The sequence below is a fragment of the Bipolaris zeicola genome (genome assembly GCF_000523435.1).
Source record: "Bipolaris zeicola 26-R-13 unplaced genomic scaffold scaffold_252, whole genome shotgun sequence".
Classification (NCBI taxonomy): domain Eukaryota; kingdom Fungi; phylum Ascomycota; class Dothideomycetes; order Pleosporales; family Pleosporaceae; genus Bipolaris; species Bipolaris zeicola.
In genome coordinates, this window is record NW_006912301.1 from 1 (window position 1) to 26,189 (window position 26,189).

The 26,189-nt window shown below is 51.5% G+C and overlaps 13 protein-coding genes across 13 annotated transcripts; 6 read left to right on the forward strand and 7 right to left on the reverse strand.

Annotated features, from left to right (window-relative positions):
• Window positions 1-128: 128 nt before the first annotated feature.
• Window positions 129-572, reverse strand: COCCADRAFT_8914 (uncharacterized protein; the record flags this gene model as incomplete). Its single annotated transcript, XM_007718743.1, has 2 exons — window positions 129-355; window positions 467-572. 2 exons carry the CDS (start codon window positions 570-572, stop codon window positions 129-131), a joined length of 333 nt encoding a protein of 110 aa, XP_007716933.1.
• A 1,736-nt stretch (window positions 573-2,308) lies between these two features.
• COCCADRAFT_8915 (uncharacterized protein) lies at window positions 2,309-4,073 on the reverse strand (the record flags this gene model as incomplete). The annotated part of the gene is made up of 2 exons (XM_007718744.1): window positions 2,309-3,978; window positions 4,037-4,073. The coding sequence occupies 2 exons, from the start codon at window positions 4,071-4,073 to the stop codon at window positions 2,309-2,311; spliced, it is 1,707 nt and encodes a 568-aa protein (XP_007716934.1).
• Window positions 4,074-5,013: 940 nt separating this feature from the next.
• Window positions 5,014-5,869, reverse strand: COCCADRAFT_108299 (uncharacterized protein; the record flags this gene model as incomplete). Its single annotated transcript, XM_007718746.1, has 2 exons — window positions 5,014-5,451; window positions 5,507-5,869. The coding sequence occupies 2 exons, from the start codon at window positions 5,867-5,869 to the stop codon at window positions 5,014-5,016; spliced, it is 801 nt and encodes a 266-aa protein (XP_007716936.1).
• Window positions 5,870-6,477: 608 nt separating this feature from the next.
• Window positions 6,478-7,904, forward strand: COCCADRAFT_108304 (uncharacterized protein; the record flags this gene model as incomplete). The annotated part of the gene is made up of 4 exons (XM_007718747.1): window positions 6,478-6,786; window positions 6,834-7,460; window positions 7,508-7,782; window positions 7,835-7,904. The coding sequence occupies 4 exons, from the start codon at window positions 6,478-6,480 to the stop codon at window positions 7,902-7,904; spliced, it is 1,281 nt and encodes a 426-aa protein (XP_007716937.1).
• A 451-nt stretch (window positions 7,905-8,355) lies between these two features.
• On the forward strand, window positions 8,356-10,048 carry COCCADRAFT_40767 (uncharacterized protein; the record flags this gene model as incomplete). Its single annotated transcript, XM_007718748.1, has 3 exons — window positions 8,356-8,903; window positions 8,991-9,384; window positions 9,446-10,048. The coding sequence occupies 3 exons, from the start codon at window positions 8,356-8,358 to the stop codon at window positions 10,046-10,048; spliced, it is 1,545 nt and encodes a 514-aa protein (XP_007716938.1).
• A 1,176-nt stretch (window positions 10,049-11,224) lies between these two features.
• Window positions 11,225-13,056, forward strand: COCCADRAFT_40768 (uncharacterized protein; the record flags this gene model as incomplete). The annotated part of the gene is made up of 5 exons (XM_007718749.1): window positions 11,225-11,389; window positions 11,446-11,581; window positions 11,633-11,687; window positions 11,741-12,204; window positions 12,260-13,056. The coding sequence occupies 5 exons, from the start codon at window positions 11,225-11,227 to the stop codon at window positions 13,054-13,056; spliced, it is 1,617 nt and encodes a 538-aa protein (XP_007716939.1).
• Window positions 13,057-13,466: 410 nt separating this feature from the next.
• COCCADRAFT_40769 (uncharacterized protein) lies at window positions 13,467-14,971 on the reverse strand (the record flags this gene model as incomplete). Its single annotated transcript, XM_007718750.1, has 2 exons — window positions 13,467-14,879; window positions 14,930-14,971. The coding sequence occupies 2 exons, from the start codon at window positions 14,969-14,971 to the stop codon at window positions 13,467-13,469; spliced, it is 1,455 nt and encodes a 484-aa protein (XP_007716940.1).
• Window positions 14,972-16,071: 1,100 nt separating this feature from the next.
• Window positions 16,072-17,643, reverse strand: COCCADRAFT_108290 (uncharacterized protein; the record flags this gene model as incomplete). The annotated part of the gene is made up of 3 exons (XM_007718751.1): window positions 16,072-16,215; window positions 16,275-16,541; window positions 16,591-17,643. 3 exons carry the CDS (start codon window positions 17,641-17,643, stop codon window positions 16,072-16,074), a joined length of 1,464 nt encoding a protein of 487 aa, XP_007716941.1.
• Window positions 17,644-18,245: 602 nt separating this feature from the next.
• COCCADRAFT_30046 (uncharacterized protein) lies at window positions 18,246-20,793 on the forward strand (the record flags this gene model as incomplete). The annotated part of the gene is made up of 5 exons (XM_007718752.1): window positions 18,246-18,544; window positions 18,594-19,449; window positions 19,511-19,762; window positions 19,846-20,719; window positions 20,756-20,793. 5 exons carry the CDS (start codon window positions 18,246-18,248, stop codon window positions 20,791-20,793), a joined length of 2,319 nt encoding a protein of 772 aa, XP_007716942.1.
• A 112-nt stretch (window positions 20,794-20,905) lies between these two features.
• On the reverse strand, window positions 20,906-22,300 carry COCCADRAFT_108318 (uncharacterized protein; the record flags this gene model as incomplete). The annotated part of the gene is made up of 4 exons (XM_007718753.1): window positions 20,906-21,215; window positions 21,269-21,438; window positions 21,493-21,917; window positions 21,970-22,300. 4 exons carry the CDS (start codon window positions 22,298-22,300, stop codon window positions 20,906-20,908), a joined length of 1,236 nt encoding a protein of 411 aa, XP_007716943.1.
• A 441-nt stretch (window positions 22,301-22,741) lies between these two features.
• COCCADRAFT_108286 (uncharacterized protein) lies at window positions 22,742-22,936 on the forward strand (the record flags this gene model as incomplete). Its single annotated transcript, XM_007718754.1, has 1 exon — window positions 22,742-22,936. One exon carries the CDS (start codon window positions 22,742-22,744, stop codon window positions 22,934-22,936), a length of 195 nt encoding a protein of 64 aa, XP_007716944.1.
• Window positions 22,937-23,352: 416 nt separating this feature from the next.
• COCCADRAFT_108287 (uncharacterized protein) lies at window positions 23,353-24,081 on the reverse strand (the record flags this gene model as incomplete). Its single annotated transcript, XM_007718755.1, has 1 exon — window positions 23,353-24,081. One exon carries the CDS (start codon window positions 24,079-24,081, stop codon window positions 23,353-23,355), a length of 729 nt encoding a protein of 242 aa, XP_007716945.1.
• A 507-nt stretch (window positions 24,082-24,588) lies between these two features.
• COCCADRAFT_30049 (uncharacterized protein) lies at window positions 24,589-26,183 on the forward strand (the record flags this gene model as incomplete). Its single annotated transcript, XM_007718756.1, has 2 exons — window positions 24,589-25,602; window positions 25,653-26,183. 2 exons carry the CDS (start codon window positions 24,589-24,591, stop codon window positions 26,181-26,183), a joined length of 1,545 nt encoding a protein of 514 aa, XP_007716946.1.
• Between the last annotated feature and the right edge of the window lie 6 nt (window positions 26,184-26,189).

Genomic DNA, 26,189 nt, shown 5'->3' on the forward strand with positions numbered 1-26,189 from the left:
TGTTGAGTCATTACGTGTTATAGTGTTGACGTTAACGCGTCGGAGCAAAGTGGCCGACTCGCTTGGGTGGCCGACTCGCTTGTGAACCACGTTACCCTTGACCCCTGCTCAAAAATTTCCACTGGACTCTACTTTTTGATAGCGTATGAACCAGACTCGATGTCTTCAAGAAGTGGCGTGTCCTTCGGTTGCCACCCAAGCTTCTTGTGCGCTTTCATCTCTGAAGCTCTATTTTTAGCCTTGAGAAACCACGCGATAGTTTCTCCAGATTTATCTAACGCTTCATCATAAGTGATGTCCTTGGTGGGCGTACCGGCCGAAGAATTGATAACATTCAACAGGGCACCCATGGTGACTTCGGTTTATGATCCCACATTGAACACATCCCAAGCCTCGCCTTTTCCAAGTGCAAAAAGAATGAGACGGACAGCATCATCAACATGCACCGCTGTGGTGCGGTTCTTACCACCATCCACAGTAGGGATCCCGCCCATGACCTTTGCCATGCCCATGAAGCGTGCGATGCCGCTTCCACCACGGACATAGGCAAAGGGGGCCATACGAATGATCATGACGTGAACACCTCGCTCTTTTACCTGAGCGAGAGCATGGCTCTCGGCCTGAATGCGCAAACTGAGAGTGCTAGGCTCGGGAAGAGCGTCTTCATCTGTCTCATTTCCATTGGGATCGGCATGTACGAATCAAGTACCCGAAAATGTGATCAGAGGCTTATTAGTGCCGGCCAAACCGTCGCACATGGTATCGACGGCGGCGTTGTCAATAGGGAATGCGACCTCATACTTGCCTTAACCAAAGACATAGACAGTAGCTAAGTTGATGACACTATCAGCCTTTTTGCTCTCCTTTCGGAGCGCATCCTAGGAGGCTAGATCGCCTCGAACGGGCTCAGCACCCAAGATGCGTGATTATATGTCGCTTTCTTCATAGCGGGAAACAGTGCCTGCATGTCGAGTGTATCATCAGTCGATGTTGTCAGGAGGGAATGTGGTATGACATGTAACTACGAACCGTGTAACCGTCAGCAACGGCAAGTTGGATGAGAACGCTGCCAATGTATCCACTATCACCAGTAACAAACAAACGTCCTGGAATTGTTTTCGTTATCTGTTGCAAATGGCAGCAATAATGAGTTAGGGGCGGAGCATTTATAGTTGGTGGATAGGATCAGAAAAGAATGCAGAAGCACAGTGAGCTAAGCTGTAACCAGATAACCATTTTCCAACACGATATTGCAACCTTCTTCTTGCTCATTTGCGGTGCAACATGGTGTTGGCAAGTAAAGGGCCAGGATCCGAGGGGCCCGGCTTTGCCGACACCTTGTTAGGCTGGACCCCGAGGTACCTAGCTACCACAAGTGACAGATTGGGGATATGGGCTTCGGGGAATCGAGAGATTGAACAAGTTGAACGTCTGCTTATGTCGAATAAGCTAGCGGGTCAAATCAATGACAAGGCACCCTATGGAGGCTCATTATCACGGTCCCTCATGGTCTCTACCGACCTGCGAGCTCCAGTTGACTTGTATCCCTATCTCGTGAATTCGCTTGGTACTATGTATTCTGGTGAGAAATAATGTAAAAGATCGAGAAGAAAAGATTATGCGAAAAGCAATAGGTAGTTTGATTTGTAACTTCATTGGTCAAACCCCCAAAAGCCCAACCCTGGCTAGCTATCAAGGTGACTAAAAGGGGTTTGAAGGATCCGGCATCATTTCCAACGTGCCTATATCTTCCTCCAAGGCCGTTACCGGCAAATCCAAAAACCGCAATTCCCCCGCGACATCCTTAAACTCTGAAAATCTATGCGCGTGATGAAACCACTCCCAGTGGTCATGTCAAGCACGCAACATGACCGGACGCGGGGAACGTTCCATGCCAACTTCAATCGTGGATTACGACAAATCGCAATGATACGTTGAGAAGCTGCACTCGCTCAATCGCAAGAACCCACTATGCAGAAAGCGCTGGGGAGTGGAATCATGGTATCGTTATTTCCTTAGAGTCGCAAGCTCCGCCTGCTCATCAAGGGCAATGGGATACATCGCTCAAGCAGTCTTAACAAAAGCTTCATCATCTACCGTGGCAAATCAATGGTCGCTGTGTGCTCTCGATCACAATGATTCGCATTGTTAGAATTGAAGACCTATCGATTTTCTCATTGCACGAAAGCTTTAACCGCTATCAAAGTGAAAACAACGCCGCAAGCCCCAGGTTGGCCACACATGCCATACCACGAGATCGAAAGCCCAGTCATCATCGCCCACATCAATCGTCAACATAGTCAAAACTTTACACAATCTTCCTATTATCACCCCCTTTACCTTCGCGGAGCTCCAAATACTCCTTCGCCAACTGCTTATAATCCGCTGGCTTATACGGCTCAAAAATCTCCGCAATCTGATTCCTCTTGCGATGCGTCTCAATGCCTACATCATTCAACAACATATCTATATATGGCATCGACTCAAACGCAAAGTCCGGGATCGTGTCCCCGTAGCCGCATGGATACCTGTATCGACCCCACTGCGTGTGTCGTAGGACTTCTGCGGTGATGTCTTGCTCGGTGGAGGCAACACGGGCCAGCTTGCCGTCGAAGAAGGCGGAGATCCAGAGACCTTGCATGGTGGCGAAGAGTGCGGTGCTGGTGGTTGATACCATGCCTGCGAATGCGAGGTTTCGTTGGTTGACCAGGGCGGGGGGGACCATGAAGCGGTACATGCGGTGGAGGTCGTCGTCTTTGCGCTTATAGCGGACGACGGGTTGGCGTTTGAGCCCTGGGAATTTTTCCAGAATCTCGCGATTGGTTTTCTCAATCAAGTCAGCCTTTTCTTGGCCGGATTGGGCCAGACCAATGCCGCCCTGGGGTAGATTTGTGAAGCTTAGGGGCACGTCTTTTTTCCAACCGGTGGCGCAGACGAGGACGTCGGTGGAGATTTGCTCGCCGTTTGTGAGGTGGACGGTCTTTCCGTCGAGCTTGGAGATATCGGCGAGGTGGACGCGTACTTTGCCTTCTTTTACTAGGTCGAAGAAGTTGGTATCGAAGTTGTGAATGCCCAGGCCACTGCCGGTCCAAAATACTGGATTCCATGGTTTTAACTTGAAGACTTCGGGGTGGTCATCATATCCGTTTGTCTCGATTATCTCGGCTGACATGTTGTTCCAATAGTTGTCGGTGAGCAGCCTTCCCATGCCAGTACGGTGGAGGAAGCCACGCGGTATCGCGAATCCGTCCTCGTCTCCCCATGCACATGGGCTGAACCAAGTTAATGCTCGTGTGTGAAGAAGCTCTTGCATGTCCCTTTTGAATGGTGTCGCATAGGGTTGGGCGAGCCATACCGGGCCTTGTCCTGTTGGCCGTATAATTAGGTTTACAGTGGCGTTGCCTTCAGTCGCAAAGGCATATGCGATATCCATTGCAGATTTGCCACCTCCTACTACAACAGCGGTGTTGGATGTACCAACCGTGTCTGAGCGCTTGCAGAAGTCTTTGGCGTGGAAGAAGGGCGATTCAAACGTGTCGGCTCCCTCGTACTGGGGGATGTTGGGTTGCGAGGTGAGTCCGCATGCAAGCACCAATCTCTTAGTATTGACCGTCTCTGGTTCACCACTTACATTCACCACTTTTACTAGCCATCCACCAGTGGAGCTAGGTTCGATGCCCTCCACCTTGGTGTTCAGTCTCGTTCGCTCATCGATCCCAAAATGTTTGGCAAAGTCCGTCAGATACCGGTGAAGCACCGCGGCGGGAATGTGCTGGCCTTCTTTCACGCCATACACTGATTCCAGCATGGGGAAGTCGGGATATTCGTATGACCCGTACAAATTGTTTGACTTCAGCCCGGGGTAGAGACGGTCGGCTGACCATGTCCCGCCAAAGGAGCTTGCGCCATCGACGACTAGGACACTTTCGCCGGGATGAAGTTCGATGTAGGATTTTGCGGCAGCGAGACCAAACCAGCCTACGCATCATTGTTTAGCTCGGCATTCATGAGTTGGGAAGTCGCAGCAATGACATACCAGCTCCCACTACGACAAGATCATGTTCGGCGCCCATTTTCAGTTACCTATTCTGATCAAATCGTTGTGGAGTTCGAGGTTTCGATCAGAAAGTGAAGAGAGCTTAGATTACTTGAAAATCAAGCACGCAATTGTTCTCGGTACAATCACAGGGGCTGATTTCGAAAAGAGGTGTTCGAGGTGAAGGTTTCCAGCGCTAATGGATCAATACAAAGGAGCAGACAAACAAATAAATCCGTCATCAACGGGTGCCGGCTTGGTCACCGTCTAGTAATATGTAGCATGCGACTAGATGCACGGGAATACATAACTGCGCCCTGGAATAGAGGACTAGCCGACTGTGACGGAAGGTGTCGCATCTGCGGAATCTATGTCGCCTGACATGTTTTCAAACACATAACTCACGGTCGGATGAGAGACACGCAGTTTGGGTACACGGAACGCGAGAGGCACAAGCGGCCTACCGCCATGTATCCTAGTCTAGTCTTCACGGTATTGGACCCCGAAAGATTGTCTTATCGGCGCTACTAAATGTTCTCTTAGTGTGCCGGACTAGCCGCATTCACGGCGGAACAACCGAGCGCATTCAATTCGTCATGAGCTTTGCTCTAGAACGATGATTGATCCGCAGCGTTTCTGGAAATCAACTTTCTGATTACCCATCAACTTCATTCTCGTATTACCGAGGAGAGATGGTTGCGGGCAGGATCAACGTGGGTTTTGGGTGGACATGTAAGCCAGATCTCTACATGTCCAAATGCCATGCCTTTTCGCCTCTGATCTCAGAAAACGGGCACTGGAGACTGAACTGAGTTCGCGAACTAGAGTCGTTCTCTCAGAGTTGTAGTGCTCCAGACTGAGTGGTTGGTATCCCCGCGAAAGGAATGGGGATAATGCAAACGCCAGCATAACACGGTCATTTCAGTATGTTCAATGGTTGAGGTGCAAAATTTATTCTACTACTTCTACTACAAAACTCAAGTATCAATCTGACGTCCAACATGTAAGCCACCTGTAATCGCAATATCCGTGCCTGTTGTATAGCTAGACGCATCACTCAACAGGTACACCACTGACCCAACCAAGTCATCCGTCGTACCAATGCGCTTGAGAGGTGGTGCATTGAACATCAACTCCGCAATCTTGGGGTTGTGGTCGCGCACAAACTTGGTCTGCTCGGTGTCAATGAAGCCAGGAGATATCGAGTTGACTCGGATCCCGAGAGGCGCCAGTTCTGTAGACAGTGCTAGAGAAAGCATCCTCACGGCACCCTTTGACGCTGAGTAGGCAGACATTCTGTGACTTGGGAGTACAGTGTGCGATGTGATGGAGGCGATCAAGACGGCGGATCCTCCGGTTCCTTGCTTTTCGATTTGCTCGGCGAACAGCTGTGTTGCCGTGTATGTGCCAGTTACCTGTAATGAAATATTAGCCAACACATTGAGTTCGAGATGAACAGCGGAGCCTTACGTTGACTTGCAATATCCTGTTTACTTCTGCGCTAGTGGTTTTCGCAAATGGCTTCTCAAGTGCGATCCCTGCACTAGTCACAAGACCATCTACCCTTCCCAGGCTCTGAACTGCGTCCGCAAACGCCTTCTTGAGCGAACTTTCGTCTGCCACATCGGCGCGGAAGTATGGAAGTTTGACACCGGTTTCTTTGGCCAGTTGTGCAAAATGATCAAGCGGTTTGTCTTGAAGATCCAAGACGGCAACATTGCCGCCCATTTCAGCAATTGCTTTCGTCAAGGCCAGTCCGATACCTTGGGCACCACCTGTGACGACATAGTTGCGTCCAGTGAGCTCAAATGATGCGCGCACTTTGGAAGCCATATTGGACGACCTGTTCTGCCTGTGCTATAATTGGGTAATGCGGTGCTATTGATTGAGAAGAATAAATGCTAGCTGACTACACATGTCAGTGAACGTCTTTGTTCTCTGGGGGAGACCACCAACCTTGTTCCTTTCTTGTTTCGCTTCAATGGAACTTCGCTCGACTTGAAAGTACTACTTTACTGAATGCTCCCGCTATTTGCTTTTCTTCCTCGAGGCATGCATCCACATGCGGCGACGGATGCTGACATAATACACTCCGGAATGGTGTAGGAAATTCCGACCGTGCGTCGCAACCAACGGGCGATCGCGAGCGAGTCCGGTAAGACACAAGGCAAAATGACAGATCGACTCCATGACAGGCCAAGTATGCTGTCGGCGGCCGCGCCAAACCCTGGATCCGTGGGCTAGGAGGTCGCGTGAGGGGCATCAACGTTGGAGAGGATATCAAGAGCCCGTAGGCCAAAGTTAATCGATAATTTTATGCTTTAGAACTGCAAACATTTGCTTCAACATCGCATCAGCGGATCTTTATCACTGCTGAAGCTCAGTCATATTTCAGTTTGAGTTGACCCTTGACACAAATGCCTCAACCACCACAAGACACCATGACTCAACCAGGATGGCGAGCCCTCAATGTGGGCATCATTGGCGGAGGGATTGGAGGTCAGGCATCTGCCATTGCCCTTCGACGGCAAGGGCACATTGTAACAATCTACGAGCGCGCAGATTTTGCAGGAGAAGTAGGGGCCTCCATATCGTGCGCCGCAAATGGCACAAGGTGGCTCGAGGAATGGGGAGTGAATATTGAACTTGGCGACCCGGTAATTCTGAGGCAGCTCATTAGCCGCGACTGGAAAACTGGCGAACCAGCAAGTGTCTATGACCTCCATGACTACAAAGAAAAATGGGGCTATGTAAGTGGTTTGCATCTCGTCTGGGACTAGTGACTGATGTTCAGTAGCACTACTACATGTTCCACCGGCAGTACATGCATGCCATGCTTATGGATAGTGCGGTTGGCCAGCGTGGAGAAGGCGTGCCCGCAAAACTCAAGGTCAATCACAAGGCCAAAGACGTCAACCTCGAGACTGGCGAGGTCACATTCGAGAACGGTGTCACAGCCAAACACGACGTCATTATCGGTGCCGATGGCATTGGTTCGACTGTTCGGAATGTACTTGGCATTAAAGTCGACAAGGTCCCAGCATCCTGGAGCTGCTTGCACACCAACGTAGACACTGAGGAGGCTGTCAAGCTCGGGCTAGTCGACTACTCAAAAAACGCTGCAATCGAATACTGGGGTGGGTATCACTCGCACTACAAGATTGTCCTATCACCTTGCAATGGTGGAAAACTTCTCTCTTACTACTGCTTCTTCCCGCGTGAAGCGGGTGACTTCCAGAATCAATCTTGGGACGAGGCTGCCACCCTCCCAGAGTTGCTCGCACCGTATCCAGACTTAGATCGCCAGGTGTTCAAGCACTTGGAAATTGGCTACGAGATCCGACCATGGAGGCTTTGGAAGCACCAGCCGTACCCGTACTGGCAGAAAGGAGTGGCCTGCATTATTGGAGATGCCGCACACCCGGTATGTTAACTACCAGTGCTGAATGAATTAACGCTAAATATTTGCAGATGATGCCTGATCAGAGTCAGGGAGCCTGCCAGTCCATCGAGGACGCCGGAGCTCTTGGCACGATTTTCAGCAAAAAGAATTTCAACGGCAACATTCGCGAGGCTCTTGAAGTTTTCGAAGAGGTCAGGAAGCCGAGAGGAACAAAGGTGCAGGCAGCCTCGGCGCGAGCGAGCGAGAACATCCACGAGCGCATTGGCTTCTCCAGCAACAAGAACGATCCTCATTACACGGTTGCGGATGAGAAGAACAAACTCACAATTGAGGAGATGAACACGTGAGTACTAAGTATTATTTGAAGAGAATGTCTTTGCTGACGCAGAATACAGGTACGATATGCACAAAGACGTGGCGGAGAAACTAGCTGCTCGAAGGGGTACGAACGGCGTCAAGGCTTAAGGAATTTTGGGGCGATTTGCAGTGTGTCTTGGTGATGTTCAGTAGTATTTTTGTAGATTCCGAAACCCTCAATGGCAACCTTGGGCAAGATTAGATCCAATGTCACAACGTGGAGCGAAAGACTTGATGGTATCTTTGTGTCGAGTGCGTGTAGTGCTCATGATTGGGTCTTCAACACCCAAGCGCCTTCTCCGCATGTTCTAAAATGCGACGGAACGCTACCCGGAAGGAGGGCGCAGCTTCCGGAATGCAAAGAGCCGCGTCCACCACCCCGAAACGGCATTACGAATGACCGTGAATCGCCAAAACACGGTCGATCAAGGATCAAGGGTATGAACAATCCAGGGTTTGGTCTATCATCATGGGCAACTGCAGACTTCAAAAACAATAAATGTGATTGAGCCCTTGCAGCTTCCCACAGCCATTCAACCCATTGCACGCAGAGAACAAGATGATGCGACTTTTCAGGACATCAGGGCAGCTGCCCAGAGCCTTCTGCAGAAACTACCAGCAATCTCGATCCTTCCATTTGACAGGATCTTTGCAAAGTCGTGATGCATACCAAATCCCCCTCATCATTAACGGCCAAGATGTAACAACCAACACATCTTTCGAAGTCCAGAGCCCCGCCACCGGAAAACACGTCTGGAATTCCTCGTCGTGTTCAGAAAAGGACGCCATTTCTGCCGTCGAAGCAGCAGAAAAGGCGTTCCCGGCATGGTCGCAGACCAAACCGTCAGCCCGTCGAGACATTTTCTTGCGAGCTGCCGACATTATTACCAAACGCAAGAGAGAGCTGGGAGATTACATGCACCACGAGATTGGAGCGGACCAGTACTATCAAGATTTTATTCTGGGCTTGTCTATTGAAGGGCTGAAGGACACAGCTGGGAGGATTCCAGACGCGGTGCAGGGCTTTGTGCCTCACGTGATGCAGGATGGTGCGCATGCTATTGTTTATCGCGAGCCTTATGGTGTTGTGCTAGGAATCGGCCCTTGGTGAGTTGCAACACCTTTCTAAATTTTTGTACTCTACACTGCACCTCGAATACTACGAACGAGGCTGATACTTTGTTCGTGCGACAGGAATGCTCCCTATCACCTAGGCTTCCGTGCAGTCACATTCGCGCTCGCCACGGGCAATACTGCGATTCTAAAAGGCCCAGAGCTGTCGCCGCGGTGTTACTGGGCTATTGCAGATGTCTTCAGAGAGGCCGGGTTGCCGGATGGAGCACTCAATCTCCTGTTCCATCGACCTGCTGATGCTCCCAAGATTACAGAGTCACTGATTGCTCATCCGGCTGTGCGCAAAGTTAACTTTACGGGAAGCTCGCACGTGGGAAGTGTGATATCTTCTATTGCTGGGAAGCATCTCAAGCCAGTGCTTATGGAGTTGGGTGGCAAGGCAAGTGCCATTGTCCTTAAGGATGCTGATCTCAGTAACGCCGCGGAGCAATGCGCGCTGGGTGCCTTCTTGAATGTAAGTGACGCTTTTATGAATGAACTAAGCCATTCGACCGTTTCTGACATTTTTGCAACAGGCTGGCCAGATATGCATGTCTACCGAGCGCATCCTCGTTCATTCGTCCATCGCGGATGCTTTCAAGGAGCAACTCAAGCAAGCCATCAGCAAGACCTTCGGTGCTGCAAACAACTGCCCAGTCGTCATTACCAACGCCTCTGCAAAGAAGAACAGAATACTTTTACAAGACGCACTGGTCAAGGGCGCCAAACTCATCTACGGTAACCCCGCTGTAGTCGATACCAACGTCGAATCGAAAATGTCTCCAGTCGTCCTCGGCAACGTCACTCCCGACATGGACATCTATGGCACAGAGTCATTCGGCCCAAGTGTATCGCTATACACCTTTGACACAGAGGAAGAAGCCATCACGCTGAGTAATGATACAGAATATGGACTAGCTGGTGCCGTCTTCACAGAGGATTTGAAGGCTGGCCTTCGGGTTGCAAGGCAACTGAATGTTGGAGCTGCTCATATCAATACAATGACTGTGCATGATGAGTTTGCTCTGCCACATGGTGGGTTCAAGAAGAGCGGGTTTGGAAGGTTTAACGGGAAGCAAGGGCTCGAGGAGTTTGTCCAGTATAAGACTGTCACTTGGCTAGATAGCACTCAGAAGTAGCGAGAATAACATTTTGAACGTTTTGTAAACACACTTCTATTGACTATATTCAACGACGATGTGAAATACAAGTTTCTTCCACAGGCCCATCCACGTTGGCTAGTATTACACCTGAAAGCACTGCGTTGAGTAGACGTGAAGTCTGTGCTCCCATATCGCCACCGTGGGTGTAGGTATGGTCCGACCTCCACATTTCCAAGCCGCCAGCCACGCGTCAAGAAGGTTTAACAAGTAGGCCTAGACCTTCCGCCCCTTGTAACCAGCAATACCCTCATTTATCATCAAATGCGGGGGTGGCTTAACTAGTACCAGAAGATACATACTATGAAGGGGAGATTCCCCGGGCGAAGCCTAAGAGTCGGTCCATTTGCTGTACTTAGTCCCCGTTTCCGGGCCTTCATTGGGGCTGTCTTGCAGCGGGCCCCGCAACCGTTGTTTCCGCTTGTGTACTGCGCCCGGTCACATTCGACGGAGCATATAGGGGTCCCTATCCAAGTGACAAATGCTGGATTACTCAGTTTTCTATACTACAAGCGTTCTTCCCCTATCATACCATTCAATTGCTGTTTTCCCCCTCTACTAATAGGAATTTTTTATATCTCTTTGCGATTTTCTGCTATAGAGCTATATGCTGTGAATTATCCATTGCAATGCTTAAGAACTGTTCTATATAGGATATAGGTCAAAAACAGAACGAAAATCTTGTCTCCTTTCAGTAATTAAAATAGTAATAAATATAGACGCTTATATTCTGAGCTGATATGCAAAATAGCTGTAATAAACCTTGTTGTAATCCCAGCCATGTTTCCGTCGTATATGCCCACCCGCAGCAAACTGTCTGCAGGCTACCCATTTTGCTGACGCCCTGCTAAGCAGTTTCCGAAGTTGGAGCACAAAGCTGCGTATCTACGTCGGACCCCACGCACAAACCCCCAATCTTTTCAAGGGTTCATGGGCCTGCCACATTATCTGTCGCAGGACTGACTCGAGGTTTCTTGATAAGCTCTGCCTCTTTAGGATAAGTCGAGCGCTTGTTCGGAACGGCCGCGTATAGCGCCGTCACGTGCTTTGTAACATCCCCTCCCTATAACCGTGTCGCTGGTCAACACTACGGCCATCTCTTCTTCTACAGACTCCCTCACTTCGCTGAGGTGACTGTGTAGTTTTTGTGCCGACATGCAGACGCCGCAGTGTGCTTCGAATGAACTCTCGGCTTCGAGGCTGAAGCTGTATCCTACAAACCCCAGCAACAAGGAGGCCATGTTCGAACTCAAGGGTGGTGATGATGATCATGGCATCGGCAAGGTTACAAATTTTGACATGCAGGCTGGGCATGCCGAGGTGAGTTATTGCCAGTAACATCAACCTATGGCGAACTGAATTGCTGATTTCCGCAGCCACCGAAAGTGTATGGATTCTTCTCCATGATGGCACTTGCTGTGTCTTTGATGGCGACATGGGAGGCACTTTGCAGTACAATGGGATCTGGTCTGGTTAGCGGCGGACCAGTATCTCTCGTCTATGGATATATCGGTACGCTTTCCAAAAAGTGCACTAAAGTTGGATACTAACAATTTCGCGTAGTGTCCTTTGCTGGAAACATGTTGACCAGTATGTCGTTGGCTGAGGCTGCAGCCATGTGAGTAGCACTAGTGCCATATTATTCGACCTTCATTGACGATTTCCCATCAGGTTCCCTTCCGCAGGCGGCCAGTATCAGTTCGTTGCCGAACTCAGCCCGCCGTCAATCAGAGCCTCAGTCAGCTGGTACTGTGGATGGCTTACAGTTCTGGGATGGCATGCTTTCACAGCATCTGCTCCATTTGGAGCAGCCAATCTCACCTTGGGCTTAATCTCGCTCTCCAATCCTGATTTTGTGTCCAAGCCATGGCAAAATAGCTGCATCTATTGGGGAATTACCCTGGTAGCGCTTGCATTCAACCTCTGGGGCAACCGTATCTTGCCGTACATCCAGAACGCCATTCTCGCCTTTCATGTTGGTTTCTTCTTCATCATCTTCATTGTTTTGCTAGCTTTGAAGCCAGAAGCAAACAGTGCGAAATTCGTTTTCACCGAGTTCCGCAACAGCACGGGTTGGAGCTCTGATGGCGTCGCTTGGTTTCTCGGAATGTTGACCTCCTGTTACGTGATGATAGGTACGCACCCCGACCACCTTCACAATGGTTTGATCGCTAACTCATAAATGTAAAGGCTACGACTCTGCAACCCACATGTCGGAAGAAATCCCCAACCCAGCCCGCAACATCCCCAAAGCCATGCTCCTCTCCATCGCCATCAACGGCGCCATGGGCTTCGCCGTCCTACTCCCGGTTCTTTTCTACATGGGCCCTCTCGACGCAGCTCTCGGCTCTGGTCCCTTCCCCATCATCCACATCTTCACCCGCGTCACAGGCGGCAATAAGGCCGCCGCCAGCGCAATGACCTCCACGATCATCATCTCCGCCTCCTTGGCCACCTTCGGCCTTCTAACTGCGACATCCCGCATCCTCTGGGCGTTCGCCCGCGACGGCGGAACCCCGTTTTCTACGGCGTTGGGGCGCCTGGGAAGTAAGAGCCAGATTCCCGTGACGTCGCTGTTGGTGTCCACGGCCATCATCATCCTATTGGGCGCGCTGCAAATCGCGTCCTCGACTGCCTTCGCCGCTATCCTCTCCCTCACCGTCGTCGGGCTTAACCTCTCCTATCTCATGCCCATCGTCCTTATGCTCTACCGTCGCCTCATGACGCCACAGATGCTCATGCCGGGGCCGTTCAAGCTGGGGAAAGCAGGCATCTTGGTGAATGCCTTGTCGATCTGTTTTCTGATCTTTACGAGCGTATTTTTGCTATTCCCGACGGCGCAGCCCGTCACGTCGAAGAATATGAATTATGCGAGTACGGTGCTGGGGGGCGTGTTGATACTTGTTACGATCGACTATCTGTTTAGGTCCAAAAAGAGGTATACGGGACCGACGCTTGTTTTGCAGGGTATGGCTGTGAGGGATTGATGGAAGATTGTATCTCTGAGGGGATATTTCTAGTGTCTCGTTATGATTTCAGGATGTACTACCGTGGGCTGTTTGGCTTACATGCTTTGGATAGGGGTTTTTAATGTATTATCATGATGTTTGCCACATTCATCGAGAGGCATCCCCTTGAACACCATCTCAAGATCTTCTTTAACTTTCGCAACTTTGTCAAGTGCCTTTTGCCGGAGCAAACGTGCGTCCTTGATCACTTAGGATGTTGAAAAACACTCTTGATCAAGCCGACAAGGACTCGTCAAGCACACTACATGAGCAACAACGAAAGCCGAATACGTCTACATCATATACACCAGCCCAAGGTCTCACTAGCACGAGAGCAATATCGTAAGAGAAGGGTCAAATTTGAGTAACTAGCTGCACAAAGAAGCCACCTACAATCTTGGCTTCATAGCAATGGCCACAGTCTTTGGCTCCAAATAGGCCATCAATCCCATCCTTCCGCCCTCCCTACCATATCCACTCTCCTTGGCCCCTCCAAAAGGCGTATATGCTGAGGGCGTAATTGGCATATTGATGCCCACAAACCCGCACTCGAGGTCCGACGACAACCTCAGCGCCCGCGCCACATCCTTGGTGAACAGCGCGGCCCCAAGCCCGTAGGCGGAATCATTCGCCATATCAATGGCCTCGACTTCAGACTTGAACGTCTTGATGACTAGCACGGGCCCGAAGATCTCGTCGCGGTATAGCGTGCTCGAGGATGGCGGGTCGAGGATGATGGTTGGCTGGATGAATTGGTTCTGGGGTCCTTGGGACTGGCCACCTGCCAGGATGTTGAGGTTCTCGGTGCGGGCGGCGTCGATGAAGGAGGTTACGCGCTCGCGTTGCATGCGGTCTGCGATGGGGCCCAAGAAGGTGTTTGGGTCACTGGGATCGCCGAGGGCGTTTGCGAAGCCCTGGAACCGTGTCTTGAGCTCTGCGACGAAGGATTCTGCAATGGTGTCCTGGACGAGGAGGCGCGAAGTCGCGGCGCAGACTTGGCCGCAGTTGAGCAGGAAGGTCTGGGACATGTGCGTGAGGGCCTCGTCGATGTCTGCGTCATCGAAGACGATGGCGGCGGATTTCCCGCCGAGTTCGAGCGTCACGCGCTTGAGGTTGCTGTTTGCGGCCGCGACTTGGATCTTGCGGCCTGTCATGGTAGATCCCGTGAAGCTGATTTTGCGAATCTTTTGGTGGGAAGCGAGGAGGCCGCCGGTTTGGCCAAAGCCAGTGAGGAGGTTGATGACGCCAGGTGGGAAGCCTGCGCGGCGGACTAGGTCGGCGAAACGAAGGGCACCGAGAGGTGATTTCTCTGAGCTTTTGAAGATGAAGGTATTGCCGGCTGCTACGGCTGGAGCAATCTTCCAGGAGAGGTAGAAGAGGGTGGCATTCCAGGAGGCGATGCCCGCACATACGCCCAATGGCTCATATCGAACCATTCTGTACGAGCCATCGAGGTCTTCAAGAGATTCGCCGCCGAGCTTGTCGGTCCAGCCAGCGTAGTAACGCCACCACGTTGGCATTGTGGATGCAATCCACTTGGTAGCTGAGATCGGGGCGCCCATTGCAGCTGTCTCAAGTTCAGCAAGCCACTCCAGATTCTCCTCGATCAAGTCGGCGAGTTTGAGCATGCACTTTGCACGCTCGGGGGCCGGCGTCCTGCGCCAGTGCTTGAATGCAGCATGAGCTGCGTCGACGGCGTCGTTGACATCTTGCTCGCCAGCAATCTGAACATTCTCTGCGATGATGGAGTCGTCGTAGGATCGTTTAACGGTAAACGACTCTCCAGAGCGAGCATTCCGGAACTGGTATCGCGTGATTAGTTGTGTCTAGATAGGGTTGTGATAATCAGTACCTCATTGTTGATGAAGAGCCTAGTTTCGATGGATTCAGCCATGATTTCGAACTGGATGGAAATAGAATGATGTCACTGCTGTGTATTTTGGTATATCGTTCGTCTAGATGTCAATAATGCTTTAGGTCTGAATTAGTTTCTCACATCGAAAGAGACTGAGCATTTCCAATCCATGCTCACAACTACCAAATCCAGACCCTCAATTCAGTGCACCAATCACAGCAACCTTGCTAATCGTCCAGGCTAGACCGGACTTACCACAACTGTTTGCGGCGGCAGCGGAATTTGCGGAATTGGGCGTTCCGATATTGTCGGCGGCTTGGCCCATGTTTCAATAATGGCCATGGCGCATATTCCTACAAGGAGCATGCCGGCGGAAAGGTGGAGCTCATGGTAGTTCCCGTCTACGCGGTTTTCCTTCCGCGCAATCCTTCGCAATCCTTCGCGGAAGCCGTCCGCGACCCGCTTGGTTCAGTGCTGAGGAAGCGACCGCGGACAAGTCCAACGATGTAGAGACGAGCGCAAATTCGGGATCTGTCGACGAGGCCTTTGGATAGTTGCTTGGATTCTGCTTACGCCACATGATGGGATGTGAAGGGCAGGCTAGCACCAGCAAGCCTGGTTCGAAATTTGACATGGGCTTTACATAAGCCTCTCGATAGATGGCCAAGTACGACTGAACAAGCCCGTAGTGCTGTCTAGAAGAGTTGGACCATTACTGAATTGCATCCTGGTCTGGCTTGTTCATTTGATCATTGTCTGTCGGGCGTTGATTTCTGCAATCGATGAATAATTCAGGAAAAGCAATTGATTCTATGCATGCACATTTTGCAAGGGGTGTAACTGACTATCAAAGTGATCGTCAAGTGACTGATACTATGTGCGCAAAGGTCGTGTTGAGTAATGCGACAAAAATATCCAGAGGCATAGCTCTCAGTTTCAAGGATTCAAGTTCACGACGCATATGGAACTGCTGATTTGAAAAGATTGATGAACATTTCAGGGAGTCAAATCTCACCCACGTCTTCGTAACATCTGGCTAACTATGGTCTTTGTATGATTGATCGTTTCGCCTTCCAAAGCATTCAAGAAAAAATTGGGAAAAGGGAAACAAAGTCCCTGCCTCCATCCATCATTAGTGTCTAAAGCGAAGGCTTGGTCAAAAGCTTGTTAATCTTCTCGTTTGTTTTGATAAACTGCTTGTAGTTGGGGAACATGTCATTGGGGTCCCATTTGGCTCGGATCTTGAGGAACTTGGCGAGTGCGGCGTCAGACATAGGTTTGCTCTGTTTATGTTGTCAGTTTGATCATAGCAGCAGTGAGGTGGGTTTCAGGCCCGGCTTACATTTGCGTCTTCAACGTTGGGATCGTAGTCTGCAGGATATGTGCCACATGCGACTGGTAGAGCGCGCTTGTATCTCTCCAACATCCGTTGCTTGATCGCAGGCCCCTTCTTTTGGTCGAGCCAGCCTGTGACGGTAGAAATGTAGTACTTTTGTGGGATGCTCAAAGAAGCGACCTTCTCGTTGGCGACGATATCGCAAATGCAGATAAACACCGAGGTGATGCGCGTTTCGAGCTCAGTGAGAGCAGGCTTCAGGGCTTCAATGAGCTGAAAGTTGTCAGTGAGGATGTATAGTTGTTCACACTGCAACACTTACTCGTGGAATGGGAATGGTTGGTTCGCTGAGCAGACTAAGAATCTGCCAGTTCTCACCGTACTTATTCCCAATGAATTCACGCTTCTTGTCGAATATGTCGGTGAACTCTCGTTTTGAAACAGGGCGCATGTCGACCAAGCAGTCCTTCACACTCTCCGGAACATCGTCGTAAGCACTCAGCAGGGTCCGAGCTTCCCGTTCAGTGTCAGAATAGCACAAAAGACTGAGACCGAGGTGTAGCTGGGACGTCTTGGGTATGTCATCCGTGAGTATGGTGTTGTCGTACTTTTCCGGATAGAAGATAGTGAGATTGAGATCGGTGCCATACTTGGGGGTATCTTCGGCCTTTTCGAAGAACCATGTCAGCAAGGTCTCGTACTTATCACGGAGCTGGAAAGTAAAAGTCCGTTCCCAGAGCTGAGAGCTAGGAATTGTGCGAGCCCAGAATTTGGTTACGACACCGAAGAAGCCCAAGCCGCTGCCTCTCGCGGCCCAAAACAGGTCAGTGTTCTCTGTAGGGCTCGCAATGACAATGCGGCCATCGGGGACCACGATCTCCATCTGAGTAATCCATTCCTGGCATGTGGCTCCCCAACCTCGCACAAACCAGCCTTGTCCTCCCGCCAACAAGAAGCCTGCGGCGCCGACAGTAGGCGCGTGGCCGTGAGGAAAGAAGCGCTTAACCTCTGCAAGCTTTGCTGCGACTTCCTCTACACGGACAGCAGGACCAAAAGAGATCTCACGGGAGTGGGGATCATAATCAACATAGCGGTTCAAGCTGGAAGTGTCGATGAGTATGCCGTCCTCAATCAGTGCGCTCAGAGGGAAGGCATGGCCGGAGCCACGGATACCGACGGTGACACCAAGTTCAGTGGCTCGTTGGAGAGCTGCCGAGACTTGTTTGGGTGACTTGACCACATGTATCTCGCGTGGATAGCGGTCTGGTGTTGTTGCACTGGGGTTATTGCGACGACAGCGATCGTATTCTGGTGTGCCCCGGACAAGGACGTCAGAAGAGAAGCTGGGGCGTGTGTCGTAGGTGTACAAGGCCATATTGGGTAAGAGGTGGGTGGACTGAGTAGGTAAAGAAGACGGGATGCAGTGATGTGCGACGACTGCCAGAACGGCCCCGACTGGCTTTAAGAGATGCTGTCGAGGCTGCGGTGGGCCCAACCTCGACAGGGTGATGGTCGTGCCATTTCCGCAGGAAAGACGCCGTCACGTGCCGAACGGCGGGATGGGATGTATGCAGTGAGGGTGGATTTGCAGAGGCGAGACACTCTCCGGCGGCCCTGGTCCGGCACAAGTCCGGACAGCCATGGTCCGTGCACAAGTGAAGGGATTCATGCACGTGACTAATTGACTAGTGTATGCATGCACGATACACCAAGTACACTATACTACACTACACTAGATGGCGACCCTGCCGCGTCTCCGGTGCTTTCTCGGTACTTACCCCGCGCGGCTCACCCCCGCCCTTCTCAGACACAAGCGACAGCCTCACCCTGGCCAGTCCATGTGTCCATTGTGGCCTGGCTCTATCATGGCGATAAGCAGCGAGTGTGGAGGAGGCCCGATTGTTATCTCTCGAGTCTCGAGACCAACCCAGATACATCCCCCAAAAGGTCCCATCCCGCTGTCTACAATCCAGCACAATGAGCCCGTCGCCGCCAAAACGCCCCTCGACGACCATGGATCAACAGAACACCGCCGGGTCATCGCGTAAACGTCGCCTTCGATACGTATGGCGAGCCTGCGATGTGTGCCGGCGACGCAAAGGCAGATGTGATGGCCGTAAGCCTTGCGACTTCTGTCGCTCGCGTGCTTTGGAGTGTCGCTACACCGCCGACCAAGAACCCACAAACGAGCCTTCGCAGCAAGAGGATTCTGCTGTTTCTTACTCTGCCGTTGCTGCACCTCCTATGTTGCCAACCAATGCGTTGGGGGTGAACGCGTATGTTCCCTTAGTGCTCGCCTTCAAGTTGCCCTTGCCACTAACCCAGCATGCTCTTTAGCAAGGGCGAGTCCATCTCTCGTGTCGTACTTGCGCTGCAAGCACAGCTTGATAGTCTCGTTACACACATGGAGTTGTCCAACGAATTACACACCTCACCAGTCGTTGCAATAGATCCCGCGCTCCCCCGGCAGAGCGCTGCTCCCCGGCAGAACACGGCCCTCGAAGGTTCGGGCTCTGCCATCCCACCTTCCAGGGACGCTCAGATCAACGCGAACCCAACATCAACGTCTGATGCTCCCACAGTAGCCGTCGCAAATACATCAAAGCCATCCACTCGTCGCTTTTACGGCCCGACAAGTCCTGACTATAGTCTTAATGCTGCTACAATCAAGCTGCGACTGGCCCAAGCTCCTCCTGGCGGCCCCACTATCACAGAAGAGACCAACCCCAGCCTGGAAGATGACCAGACTGATGACGACGAGCGCACTCTGATCCAAGATGAAAGTCACGGGTCTGCCGTCCAAGAGCGTCTTGCCAAAACTAGGCTACGCCAATGCCTGGCTCAATTGCCATGGCTCATTGCCAGAAACGACGCTTTGCGCCTCCTGAACGTCTACCATAATGTCATCGGCCGCCTTCATCCTATTCTGGATCCAAAGCGGCTTGTCGAGCAAGCTGAGGCCTGTTATGTGTTTCATTCAAAACCCACATCTGATGCCTCAATTCTCCACGAAGACACCATTCTGATTTTATACCTGGCGCTTTCGATTGCACTTGCTGCCGAACCAGCCTCACAATCGCATGTGGGGAAAACACTGTACAAAGGTGTGGAGCACCTGATCAAGCTGAAATTAGCATCCGAAGTGTCAAGTCTAGATCATGTTCTGATAGCGTTACTGGCGGTAAGCCTTCCGTTTTACTCAGCAAGTGATACATTCGCTAACATGATGGAATTGCGACCAGTCTATTTACCACTTTTTTACTGGTGACACGCGTTTGGCATGGCGAGTGTGCGGAATTTCGGGGCGCATGGCAATGGAACTTGGGCTTCACCGCCGAGACGTCCATCGCCATCTTTTGCGAGACGAGAAGCAACGCACTGGAATTAGCGCTCTCATCTGGAGCATAGTCATCTTGGACAGGCAATGGAGTGCCGCTACTGGCTTGCCTCAAAACTTTCAGGAATCGGATTTTGATCAATCCATAGAGCCTCCGGTAAGTCATGTCATCTTCAAGACCCAAGAGCGATGTTGGGTTTGCCTTGAGACGAATTTTCTTGCTGACTTCAGGCATCATAGGAGGACGCATGGTATCTTCGAGCGATGATCTCATACACATTCATGAGTCCGAAGTTCGAAGTACCCATACACCGAGTCGCTGCCGGTGCAACTTATGAACAGGATGACGCTTTCGAACTACTCAATTTCCAGATTGACCAATGGCTGAAGAAGGCCATAGACGGCCATGGTATCTACCATCCATCCCCTGAGACGGCTGTTGGTGTAAAGCCAACAGTAGACCCCTCAAAACCTCCGTCACCCGTGGCCACATTACTTTATCTGCGTGCCAATGCTTTCCGGAGTATCATCCTTCGTCCATTCTTTCTTTCAGGCTCGCACTCCAACGTCAGCGTCAAAATGATCAAACCCAGTATGAACATCATCTCCGACACCATCGGTGTACTCTCTATGCTGAACTCTACAACCGACGTCTACAAAACCCAGCATCCATTCTTTCAGCATTTCCTCAGCTCTTCGTGTGCACTTCTTTTCTTAGTGGTGGCTTACGTTCGCGCGGACCGCAATCGGGTGGTCATCATGCAGTCCGCCGACTTGCTGGAGCCTTTTCCTGGCTTAGTAAAACGGGAGGTGGAACGTGCATTGGCTCTCGCTACAGCATACAGTACAATATCGCAGAGTTCCTGCAGACTTGCGAAGAGACTGCGTCATTTGGAGGAGCAACTAGCTCGACCTGACTTTCTCCAACCTCCTCCAATTGAGACCGCCCTTGATCGAACTTTGCAACCGCAGCAGAATCAGCAACAAAGATTCCCGATTCAAAGAGGACTGGGTGAGAAGGGAGATACTGTCGGTGGTGCTATGGGCACGTTCCTGGACCAGGGGGAATTTCTGCAAGTCGCGGATGATACTATGGGGGACCACACAATGAATGGTATGTGGTGGAATGATATTGATATGTTTTGGCCAGATTGGCCCAGCAACGAGGTTGCGAGTCAGTGTGTATGAGTGTATTACCCTATGTACATTAAGCAGAGGCCTGCAGTTCCCGGATTGGTAACCATTCAAACTTGGACATGCTGTGATCCCATGACACCAAACTGCGTCTCTCTTCGACCAGCTATGCGTTCTTGTTGCGGACCTGGAAGCTGAGCAAGACATTTGAAGTGACGGCATCTTTATTTTGCATCTTTCGTGCCGTTTCAATCCCCGCGACGGGTAGTTTATACTCGAGTTTGTTTCCGTCCTGGTTCTGCCCGCTTGGCAGAGCGTACGGTATAGGCAAGTACTCTGGCAATAGACCCAACTGAGCCAGCACAGTACCCTGGTCCCAGGCGATGTGTTCGTGGTAAAGACGGTCGCCTCGAATGTTGACAACCGCCGTAAAGGGGATTTCAAGTTTGCGGCCTGTCGGAGGTATACCGGGTATTCTACAGCTTGTCAGCGGCGCGACAATCACGTTTCGAGACGGGCGACATCTCACAGCCAATCCAACGGCGCGTCATGTGTGCACTTGAAGATGAACTCATCGATGACGCGATCGATACCCATGGAACGACTTATCAACTCCGTCACGACATCCTTGGGATTCGAGTAGACGAAATGGTTAGTATAGAAATCTGTAAGTGCCTCTCGTCCAATGCCTCCCGTGAGCTACGCACGTCAGCGATACGTCGCAACATGCTTTCGCCGCGCAATGAAACATACCGTAGGCACATGATTGACATATGGTTCCTGCACCATGGTCGCCATCGTCTTCGGCACCGACCGATCTTCAAACTCCCAGTACTGATGCTCGTCCCAAATCGCCTCGAGATCAAACCACGGACCATTCATGCGCGGTTTTAGGAATGACAGATTCCGCGTGTGCGACACTGACTCCATGTTGTAATCAAACTCTGGCTGGAAGGGCGTAGCAAAGAGATAAGACTTCGCATTGGGGTAGTCGTGGACGACACGGGTTTCGGTCCGAGGCGGCTTGCGCATCTTGCCCGCCATGTGTTGCAGGACGGGGACGGAGGTTATGGCGAGCTTGTGGTGCTCTGCTGCACTTGCGTACACGACGGCGCCGACGATTGAGGAGTGTGATGTTAGATATGGTGCTGCGCGGTTCCAAAGCTTTAGATCGTACGCTGCCATCCAAATTAGCAATGCAATGCGCAGACCTGGACTCGGGTAATATACCGATGACGCCAATTGCATCCTTCGGCTCACACCTCTCTGCCTTTGACAGCTCTGAGACGGCCAGACTTATTGGGTCCTTGCCCTCGAAGAAGGCTTCCTCAAGAAGCTCTACAACTGTGTAACTCTCTTCTCCCCATTTCATGAGCGGTGATGGAACACCATTTTCGATGCGCAAAGTCGTGTCATCTGTAGCCCCTGACTCATTTACAATTACAATGAGTCCGGGTCCTGAGCCTTTACGGGACAATGGCTGAGAAAGTATCACACCAGGAGCAAGACGCGTTAGAGAAGTGGCAGGAAGAGGAAGAGGAGTTTGGTCAGCGTCGGCCATGGTAGTGTATCGGAACGGAGCCTTGGGACTTATGGGGTACGAGTGGAAAGCGTATCAGGCCACAACTGGTGATGTTTTCACTTGGAATCTTACTGAAATAAACTTTGGTGGCTACCGAAACTATATGAGCAACTCAATTCTAGCTCGTCCCTACGGCCACGGGGCTGTGGGGCGGAAGTAGGTGGAGTACCGTGGCGGAAGGGCTCGAAGCACCAGATTCGACACGTGGGAGTACATTTCCTTCTGGAACCAAATTTCCATGACAGCCTACGGAAGGGTTTCAGCCGCCCGGCGTTGAGATCACGTCACATTCTAGTGACGCAAATGACTTGCATTTCACGGATTGGCCGCGGATACCGTACCGGATGGGTCAATGCCCGCTCCACCCCACCAACCACCACCACCATCACTACCCACCCGATCGCACCGCAACCACTTCGAATGGAGCATATCGGCGCTACACTTGAACTTATCGCTGTTTCGAATCCTAGCGAAAAATTGTATTCACCTAAATTGCGGAAAGGTTTTGGATTGATTAAAGAACGCTCGCGCGCTAATATCAATGTAAATCATCTTCACACTACGTCAAGGCCTGAAAATGTTGGGCTTCCCACCTACAACCAGCAATCGATATAACAAGATATATAGATGAACTTAGTGTACGTAGCTCTCCACCGAATCAAGATCTTATTTGAAATAGCTTTGAACATCACAAAATCACAATTTAATCCCTACTCACTTGATTGCTTTACTCTCTCACGTTGCGCGGTGATATCAAGTTCAAAGAAAGTTCCGATAGATAGAGTTGCTTGTTTAATTCACTACATTATCTCTACCAGAAATATTGGGGTAAGAGATCTTGTATGAAGCTCTATAACCTCATCTTTGCGATAGTTTTGATGGGGAAAATCGAGTATTAGCCTGTCCGGTACGGGATGCATTCAGACATGGCATTAAGGTGCGGAAATCACAGCATATGGGCCCTTGATTCTCAAAAGTGTTTCATTGCAAAATGTACAGGTATCTATCCCAAGGCTCAATGTACCCAGCTCTCATTTATTCTTCCAATCACAACCATTCCACCTCTCAAACCCATCAGTATGAATGCCGAAATTATCCAACATGCGCCCAACACTCTGCTCCACCATATCCTCCAGGCTCTTCGGCCGCGTATAAAACGCAGGCATGGGCGGGAAAACCACGGCCCCCATCCTCCTTACCGCCAACAGGTTCTCCAGGTGGATATCGCTCAGCGGCGTCTCGCGCGGCACCAGCATCAGCGTCCGGCGCTCCTTCAACGTCACATCAGCGGCGCGCGAGATCAGATCGTCGCAAAAGCCTATGCGCACAGCGGCGAGCGTCTTCATGCTACAGGGCACTATGATCATGCCGTCGTGCAGGAAGGATCCACTGGCAATTGGAGCCGTCATGTCGCGTGCCGTGTAGACTCTGGAGGCGAGGGAATGGATTTCGGCTTCCGTCCTATCGGTCTCGTATTTGAGAGTTGTATGGGCCCATTTGCTCATTATCAGGTGTGTTTCTATGGATAGGTCACGTAGGATTTCGAGGAGGCGGACGGCGTAGATGGTGCCTGTTGCGCCGGTTATGCCGATTACAATGCGTTTTGGGCGGCATGGTTGTGTGGGTTTGTGGGATTGGTAAGGAGTTGCAGTTGAGAAGGCGTGGTGGTGTTGAGTGACTGCGCGAGTGTTGATGCGGTTGTGAATTTGGAATGCACTCGTCAATTGGCGACTGACGCTGTAAGGTCGAGGGCAGAGCATGTGCATGTTGGAGGTGCGGCGTGAGTGGCCAGCCACATGCCCAACATGTTGCCATCATTACTCGTACTCATGTCGGTGCTGTTATGGACCCTTGCTGGACCCTGGACGCTTCGTCCGCGCGGCGTTTGCGGCGTTTGCACTACGGAATGGACGACGGAAGTTCCAAAGCCTGTATCCGGACCATTCCGCCGCCTTCGGAACGCTATCTAGGAACGTTCCTAAACCCGACACTACGGTAACCCTAACCCTGACCCCGCAGATAGACTGCGCCAATTGCTTGACTAGCGGCAGTTCGCGCGTGGGTCGGAGACAGGGGACCCATGCTCACTTTCTAGGGACGCTGCAGAGGGAAAGAGCGAGGGACTCAGCAGCATGTCCAGTGCGTGTGTGCCACCCTAGCTCCCATCTGCACATCGTCATCATCAATAGAGCCAGATGCTGTCGAGACTACGTCTATGCAACCCTCGAAGCTTTCGAGCGGCTACGATACACCATCATCGACGTCTCATGGCTACTACTGCTGCTGCCCAAAGCACGTCCAGTGCGCTTCCGGCGAGTGAAAGTCCAAGCGCACCACATGATTTTCGAGCTTTTCTCGACGTATTGCGAGCTGACAATGATCTGGTTGAAATCGACGCCGAGATCGATCCACATCTCGAGGTTGGAGCAACCGCCCGTCGTGTCAGTGAAACCAATGGAAAGGCTCCATTATTCAACAATATCAAAGGCGCGCGCAACGGGCTATGGCGCATCTTCAGCAACGCCGCTGGGCTGAGAAAGAACGAGGACGAGAGGTTCGGTCGTGTCGCCAGAAATCTTGGACTCCCCAAGGACGCGACCTGGAAGCAGATCTGCCATCGGAGTCAGGAGGGCAAGAACAAGGCTCCCATACCTCCCAATGTCGTCCCGACAGGACCGTGCCAGCAGAATCAGATCCTCGGCGATGCCATCGACCTCGAAGCTCTTCCAGTACCCTTTCTGCACCAGCATGACGGCGGAAAGTTTCTCCAGACGTATGGTGTCCATATGCTCCAGACTCCTGACGGATCGTGGACCAATTGGTCCATCTTCCGTGCCCAGGTCTACGACAAGCGAAATCTGGTCGCCCTTATCAACCCTGGACAGCATAATCACATGGTCATGGAAATGTGGAGGAAGTTGGGCAAGGACGTGCCATGGGCCCTTGCGTTTGGCGTGCCTCCTGCTGCGACCATGGCAGCAGCATGCCCTCTCCCTGAAGGTGTGAGTGAGGCTGAGTATGTTGGTGCCATGATAGGACGGCCTCTCGATCTGGTCAAGTGTCAGACGAATAATCTGCTTGTGCCTGCCAATAGCGAAATCGTGCTCGAAGGTACACTGTCGACTACCAAGACGGGTGACGAAGGGCCCTTTGGTGATTATCTGGCACATCAATTCGATGACGAGCGACGGCCAGGCTCGCTCCTTAAAGTCGACGCCATAACATACCGCAACGATGCCATCCTGCCCGTCTCCGTCCCAGGCCGTATCGTCGATGAATCCGTAAGCCCACCAACCCTTCACTCCCTTCAAGCTCACTAACACGCACTCAGCACACCACGGCCTCCCTTGCCTCAGCCGAAATGGTTACTCTCTGCCAATCCCACGGCCTCCCCATAATTGATGCTTACTGCCCCCTTGAAACAATGGGAACCTGGTGCGCGCTGCAAGTCTCCCTTCCGCAGCTCGGTCTCCTGAAAACCGACGCCGCATCCTTCAGCCAACAAATCGGGAACCTGGTCTTTTCCTCAAAAGCCTCAATGCTCATCAACCGCGTCTTCCTCATCGGCGATGACATCGATGTGTACAATTTCAAAGACATCATTTGGGCGCTCAGCACGAGGGCGCGGCCGGGGTTGGACGATTTCCCGTTTGAGGATGTAAGGGGGTTGCCAATAATGCCGTATATGTCGCACGGAAGGGGGGATCGGAAAAGGGGAGGCAAGATGGTGACGAATTGCTTGTTGCCGGCTGAGTATGAGGGGCGGAGAAATTGGATTCCGGTGGATTTTGAGAGTTCTTATCCGGAAGCGGTCAAGGAGAAGGTTAGAGAGCTGTGGAGGACAACAGCGATTGGAGAGTAGATGAAA